At 40.5% G+C, this 7,548-nt stretch overlaps 1 protein-coding gene across 1 annotated transcript; it reads left to right on the plus strand.

The window, feature by feature from the left end:
• Positions 1-314: 314 nt before the first annotated feature.
• Positions 315-7,497, plus strand: LOC124178953 (juvenile hormone acid O-methyltransferase-like). Its single transcript, XM_046562816.1, has 6 exons — positions 315-406; positions 667-840; positions 917-1,088; positions 1,176-1,308; positions 4,290-4,437; positions 4,509-7,497. The coding sequence occupies exons 2-6, from the start codon at positions 747-749 to the stop codon at positions 4,697-4,699; spliced, it is 738 nt and encodes a 245-aa protein (XP_046418772.1). The 5' UTR covers positions 315-406; positions 667-746; the 3' UTR covers positions 4,700-7,497.
• Positions 7,498-7,548: the final 51 nt, after the last annotated feature.

Below are 7,548 nucleotides of genomic sequence, written 5' to 3' on the forward strand. Positions count from 1 at the left end.
GCGTAACTCGCACAGTTCAGAAAACCTGCATAAATGATCTAATATCTTGGAATTAGAGCTGCATTTATAACTATGATTTTATGCAATTCTGAGTATTATGAGGGATAGTTCAATCTTGGACCGTTTTGGCACAGTTCAAAAGCAGTAGAAACAGCAGTTAGTAAAACGAATCCGAGCATAATAACTTAAGCAAATTACGCGGTCGACGTCGTATCAGATCCGTGTTACGTTATCAGCTTTGAGATAATTACGCCATTCTCGGAAGCCATCTACATTGATCCCAGAAAAAATGAACGGTCCACGCAGTTTTAGCACAACTTACTATCAGTTATTATTGGGTCGGCATTCGCTGAAGTCATAAGAACAGGAACTGTAATTAGAGCGGATATCTCAATATTCCCAGAAGGTAAGTGACTACATTAGTGCAAACTGTGGTTGAATGTTGAGGAGGTCCTACGATAGCTCATTAAAATATTCCGCAAAATGCTGAAGTGTATAATACGATTTACTAACGATAAGGCATGTCTTACAACAATACACCAATTCCAAGGAAAAATACGTTCCTACGTATAACGAAGATGAACGATGAGGAGATTTTCAGCGTATTTATAAACCGTAGGACCTTGCCGGTGAAAGCGATAACCATTAAAACGATGTTCAAACCAGCCCTGTACTCTAACATCAACAAAACGGCACGTCGTGATACCAGCGACTTCATCGAAGAATGTTCTAATGAAATTGGCCAAATGTCAGGACGGTGCCTTGACATCGGAAGCGGTCCATGTGACGTAGTCACCGATTTTCTCCTTCCAAAATTAAACCCGAAGTCTACCGTTGTCTGTAAGTTTCGACCAGCACCCTCATAACCAGTGTTACCAAGACTTAATTACACCGAATGATTATACTCTGACTTCAGGCTCGGACATTTCCAAGCCCATGTTGGACTACGCAAAGGAAAAATACGGCGCCAACGATCGGCTATCCTTTCTCCAGCTGGACATCGAGTCTCCGACGCTGGCCGAAGATCTAGTTGAACAATTCGATCACGTTACGTCGTTCTATTGTTTACACTGGTGCGAAGACATGCGGTAGGTTCTCGTCACTCGTCTCCTCGGATGGCTCGATCATTATCTCTGGCTTACGGAGTCACACCGTGATATCGTCCCTGCTTTCAGCCAAGCCTTCGAGAACATCTTTGATCTGCTGCGTCCTGGAGGTTCGGGCTTCTTGACATTTTTGAGCGATGATCTTTGCATGGACGCGTACAGGGTGCTGGCGACTGTCCCTCGATACCAGCGTTACATGACGGTATGTTGTTTTTGGGTGTACTTTCGTTTAGAACATACCTCCGATCGATCTGAAATTTGGTATACCTATGTATTTTGATGCGCTGATCAAGAATATCATACTCAAAACGGATAAACTTACGTTTAGAACATACCCCCGATCAATGCGAAATTTGGTATACTTATGTATTTTGATGCGCTGATCAAGAATATCAAACTCAAAACACCCGCAAATTCGATTTTCAAAGTCAAATCGACAAAAAATCGATTTTTTAAATGTTTTTCACATTTATTGCAATAAATATAAGGAAAAACCCAAACCCAAATCTAAACAAACCCACACATACACACACACACACACACACACACACACAAAAAAAATTGATTTGACCTTGAAAATCGAATTTGCGGGTATTTTTAGTTTGATATTCTTGATCAGCGCATCAAAATACATAAGTATACCAAATTTCGCATTGATCGGAGGTATGTTCTGTGACGTGGATTTTTCCCGCTCCTCGGTCACTCGGAGAAAATGACCGAGAACTTACCGCGTGCACAATAATTTGGCGTCCACGATGTACCCTGGATCTAAAACAATATCGCAAAGTTTTTGTTGGGCGCCTGGCGTGATTAACACGCCTCGAAATCATTAATACGCTATTCCTCGGGCATATGCTCGATAGCTCAGTACCGCGGAGAGGGGAGGGGTAATTTTTGGAGAGAGAGAGAGACACTCGAAATATATACGCTATTTAACAAAAGTAAAATAAAATCTTATATTTCACAATAGCGGTGATACAAAACAAAAAAAAATATAATTCAAAAATCGCTCATCGCGAGTCTACAACTAAACAGAATTACACGTAACCTACTCTATTTCTTACTCTAATGAGCTCGCGGCTCCCTAACTAAAACGTCACTCGACGATCGCAAAATCCTCATACGCAATTCTCAATTCGCAAATTCGCCATTTGTTCTCTATGGCGATTACTGCTCGAAACGAAACTAAAACTAATTATTCGACGGTGCGCCGTCAGGTCTCGCAACTTAAAACACCATGCTCAAACTTCTCGTCTCAACTGCTGCGCAACGCAACGGCAATTTCGACTATACATCGCCTAACCTCGACTAAACACTATCTTAACTAAACGTAAACTTAACTAAGCGCAAGCACCACTACATTTAACTTCAACTATACACAAGCTCAAAGTAACTCAACTCAACCTACATTATCTTAACTAACGGGTACGGAACTCAATGCAGGCGCAACTAAACGTAACCTAAACTATACGCAATCGCAACGCATCCGAACGTAATTCTTTTCAAAATCCTCCAAAACGTTACCCGCTAATCCGAGCACTCCAATTCGGTGCTTCCCGACCTACTCGAGAGGTGACACAAAAAGAAAACGATAACGCGGCTCGACTCGGTACGGCGAAATTCGGCTATACTTGGTTTCACTACCGAGAAAGATTCAACTAAAACCCGTGACTCTACTCAACTTTTTCAGAAACTCAAAATTTACTTTACTCTAACCCGCGTACTCAGGCTACGGTCATCAAGCAAGAGAATCGGCAAAAGAATTTCGAGTACTTTTCTACAACGCAAATCCAAAACGGCTATCCGTTACACGGCAAGCCTTTTCACAATTAGGCTCGAAATTCAATCGCGGGGATAGAAGCAGCGCTTACCTTCTACATCCTTGCAACCCCCTTTCCATTCCCTTCGCGATTTTTGGGCGACTCCATTGCTTCGCGAAACTCCCCCAAAACGTGACTACTAATCACAACCGCCAGAACTAGAGTGGTTTCAAAAACCTACCACCTGCCGCAACACGGATCTCGATACGCCATCCCACACGTGACGTCATACCCCCAAGAATACGCAATGATCGATCCGTCATCGATTTCGTCGATCGCGCAACTCGACGCGCACCTTCGATAGCATCGCTGCGCAGAACTTAAAGCTAGGTCGCAATCTCGTCCTCCGCGCAGCTCCATGATGTCTTGGCGGTGAGCGTGGTGCTCCCTCGTCGCTAGTCGGTCCGTCGCAAGTTCGCCGGTCAATTGTTGGCGGGGTGAAGGGGAGAGAGGCTGCGGCGCGCCGGCCGCCAGCGGGAATCGCGTCCACCTTGGATTCCCGCGATGCGGGGATCTGCGTCGGCTCCCCCTCCGCAGCCTCGACATCCTTCCTTTGCAATTGTCGCTAGTCCGCCACTTCGCACTTTCCTCGAATTCGGTGTCGACTTCTTGCCTGATGCCGTTGTAGCTCGAAAAATAAAAAAACAAAAAAAACTGAAATATCTTACGCTGGTCGCTAAAGTGTCCCCTCTCGTAGTTTCGGATGCGTGACTCTAGTCCTGGCGCTCTTTTCCAAAAACTTCGCGACTCAATTTCGGAAATTCCTAAATGTTTGGTTCCGCCCAGGGTTCAAGGAGCCCCTTGTAACGGGCATCAAAAATGCCACGTTACAGTTCTAAACGGAAGTTTATCCTTGTTTTTAAACTGGTAAAATCCATGTCATTTTAATATCTATCAGCGTTTACGTAATTTTTGCATTTATAAATCGTTTATCACAATCCGACACGTGTGTCGCAGTACATTTGTCGAGTTCAGAAATAATCTCATAATTTTGCTTATCAAAGGTTGTTTATAATGTGTGAAATTTGATAGCAGATATTTCTTAATACAAAATAATATTTGCGAGTTGGGGAGAGGCCAACCCCACTCCTCCGTCTTTGCTCCCTCCCGTGGAGCTGACGGTACTATGCTCACTGCTTCTCTTTCCGTCTTCGTCTCGACGTTTCGAGTACCGAAATCTGCTCCCCTCTTCAGGAATTGCCGATCTGGCGACGGCCGCGTACATTCAGTAAATACTTATTTCGCATCATGACAAAAGTGCGAATCTCTTATAAGGATTCCGAGACTCGCTAAAGTGTGAGGGTAACACATTTGCAAGATGCAGCCCAAACAATACTCCCGATTGATTCATATTCAATTACAGGATGCGGACAGGTTCATTCCCGTATTTCAGCACGCCGAACATCCACGCGAGAACCTGAAAAAATTGCTTCGAGAGGTCGGCTTTGAGATCAGCCACTGCAGTCGCAGAGAAATAAGCAACATTTACGACACTCCGACTGATTTCGGCAGTAAGTATAATTGTCTTCGCGATAGATTATATCATTACAGCAGTCTCGTCAGGATTTTAATCCGTTTTTAGGAGTAATGGCAGCTATCAACCCGTTCATTCACCGCATGCCGGCTCAACTACAGCGAGAGTATGAAGTAGATTTGGGCATAGAAGCGACGAAGAACGCGATTGTCTTTAACAAGGATAACAATGGTGGCTATAACATACTCTGCAGACATCACATGTTTGTAGTTTACTTGAAAAAACCTTCGATCAAATAATAGACAGCCAGATAACCAACGAATGTCTGTATCTTGATCATTCTTCGTATTCTGATATATTCAAATATCCGATCATCCAGTTTTCTTGCGCTTTTTTTTTTCAAATTCATCGAATCAAGGAAAAAATGTATGACGTGAACCTGCAGACTGAGTGAGCGACGGTTTTTCAGTTTTGTACAAGCCCCGACAGTAACTTCATCCATAAATTAAAATGAGATAAGTAACTAAGCGCAGTAAATAATTGTTATTGATAAAAACGATTACTTTCACTTAGAAAATTGAAAATATAATTTAAGCTATATCGCTTGTATACTTGGAGTATGAAAACATACACGGGATCTAACAATAAGTTTGGTAAAAAATAGAAAATGTACGTTTTCTCCATCACTGCCTTGATTGTAACGAGGAGCTTTCGCACTCTTGAAAAAAGAAAATGCACTGTTATCTTACTGTTGCTAAACCGTCGACTCTCCTTCGATTCGAAGGGGGTATTAAAAAAACTAAACATTAATAACACCCTGAGCGTGATCCTATCACATTAAATTTTATTATACGTACGTGTGTTTATATGTATATGCGTGTCCATGTATATGTGTATATATATACATATATATATATATACTACATACGCTGTCTTTGGTTTTACACGATTTAATACAGCCATTCATCATGCATAGGTACGTAAACGTCCTATAATACCTTATCTATTCGTTATTCAAAAATCCTTCCGCATCTGCCTTTTCTCTCCGCGCGCGCGCGTGTCATTTGTGTGTTTTCTCGGTGGTAGTTGGTATTCATTTTCACAGAGTAGGTAACAATTTCACTATAATCTAGCATCTAAAAAAACACACTCAAGTGTAGGTGTACATACATTAATCAATAGACATACATTTTTAATTACATATTTCGAACACCGACAATACCGGCACGCTGTTAGACGCAAAAGTCTATCGCCGATCGCGTTTTCAACTCTCACCTCGCGTCATCGGGCTGACGATATTTGGCGACAAACGGCAGAGAAAATTTGTGCGCAATTTCCGGGATAGAAAGGTTATGAGTATAACAGCTTGCCGAAATTTACAAAAATGGAAGCAACGCAATCGTAACCGTATAACTTATGTACTTGCGCGGGTATATAATATAATATATAATATATATATATATGTATGTATATATATGTATAATAATGTATATGGTATACGTATGATATTATGCTTATTACGTACGCACATGTATTCTAACAATCAATCGGTAACAACATATCGGAAATACTTTTACCTACTCCCGAACCTCTTACATGTATTATACGCTATACAATATTACGTGGTTATACATTTAATTCTCTCGGCCATAAATCGGTTTACAGATACAACGTGTTTCGGAAGAATATAAAAACTACGTGCTACTTTTCATACATCGTACGTGTCTCGCGCTATCAAACCCCGTTGTTTAACATGAACCGTACCGGGTAGACCATAATTTTAATTATTCAACAATTGATACTTAGTAAAAAAAATCTTCCTCGCTCGATTATGATCGTTATAATGCCGACTAACAATCTTATCAAAATCTTGCAGCACCTGCTCTGGAACTCGATTACGCAACAATTGCATACCAATCACAATTATCATTCACATTCACATTGCGATTCCTAATCATGCAAAAATCATCAGCTTCCCAGATTTAGGAATTTTTCATGCAACTTTACTTGCAAGCGTATATGAGTGTTAAAGAGGACACGTGATGTCTGATTATTAAACAGAAAATTTTTATTCGATCAAGTGGAAGTATCCCTCTGTCAAATTGATCATTGTTAGCGTTTGACGATATAGCAAATTACGTGACGCAAGCTGCATTCGTCTTGAAAATATATATGCGTAGAACTGATTTTTTATCAAAGTATTTTTTACACCGTATATGTACCAAGTTTAGAAAATTGTGAACTTCAGAGTATCGAAAATCGGTAATCGAAAATTTAAACAACTTGACCGAATCAGAATTTTCTAAAAATATAATAATTAGCCAAGTCGCAAGATATCCATGCAGATTCAAACAATTTGTAACATTGGTATTTCTTCTCTCAAAAACACCTTCTTCTGTCAACCTCGTATGTATATTATAATATTTTTGTGTCATTAGGTTCATGACGAACAAACGAAGCAGAAAACCTCGTACACACTATATTACTTCATCTAATTTTCACTATTCACGATACAGTATAGTATAATATGCATGTGTGCATGTACATACATACATATTGTAATCTTTATCGTTAATCTATTTATTACATATATACAGAGTGACTTCCTAACGACTGCATAGTCCGTAATGTGCTAAAATTTAATGCGCATGCGCTAGAAGTTGAGAACAACTGCTTTCCAGGGCTACCAACTGTCTTTAACCTCAACAATTTTTACAGCCGTCAGTGGCAGTTGTGCTCAATTCAGAACTGTCAAAATTTCGCCCTGACAAACAATTGCTCTCAACTTCTAGCGCGTGCCCATTAAATTTTTGCCGAACACGGACCCGTGCAATCGTTGGGAATTCACTCTGTATACGTTCACAGTGTGGCGCAGCTACGTATCTAATTGTAAGCTGTCAACAGTACGAACATATTTTCATTTAGGTATCGGAAAGAAGTTCGGAACACAGGTGTGTCTAAATTAAACATCGTTCGATACTGACAAATTGAAAGAAGAAGAAGGCATAAGGTAGGTTTGAAAAGTCAATTTTTCGATTCAATTGCAATGTGGGAAAAAGGAAGTTACATATTTTGAAAGAACCTCTCGTCACAAGCTAATAGCACGAAAAAAAATACATTCGGATTATGAATCTGAATTTCATTATAT

The sequence above is a fragment of the Neodiprion fabricii genome, chromosome 3 (genome assembly GCF_021155785.1).
Source record: "Neodiprion fabricii isolate iyNeoFabr1 chromosome 3, iyNeoFabr1.1, whole genome shotgun sequence".
NCBI classification, from domain to species: domain Eukaryota; kingdom Metazoa; phylum Arthropoda; class Insecta; order Hymenoptera; family Diprionidae; genus Neodiprion; species Neodiprion fabricii.

What these genes read in the sequence shown, in the direction of transcription:
- LOC124178953 (XM_046562816.1), top strand. Translation starts at nt 747, where the DNA reads ATGTCAGGACGGTGCCTTGACATCGGAAGCGGTCCATGTGACGTAGTC. An exon ending in GATACCAGCGTTACATGACG is followed by an intron (nt 1,309 to 4,289) that starts GTATGTTGTTTT and finishes ATTCAATTACAG; the next exon opens with GATGCGGACAGGTTCATTCC. An exon ending in CACTCCGACTGATTTCGGCA is followed by an intron (nt 4,438 to 4,508) that starts GTAAGTATAATT and finishes ATCCGTTTTTAG; the next exon opens with GAGTAATGGCAGCTATCAAC.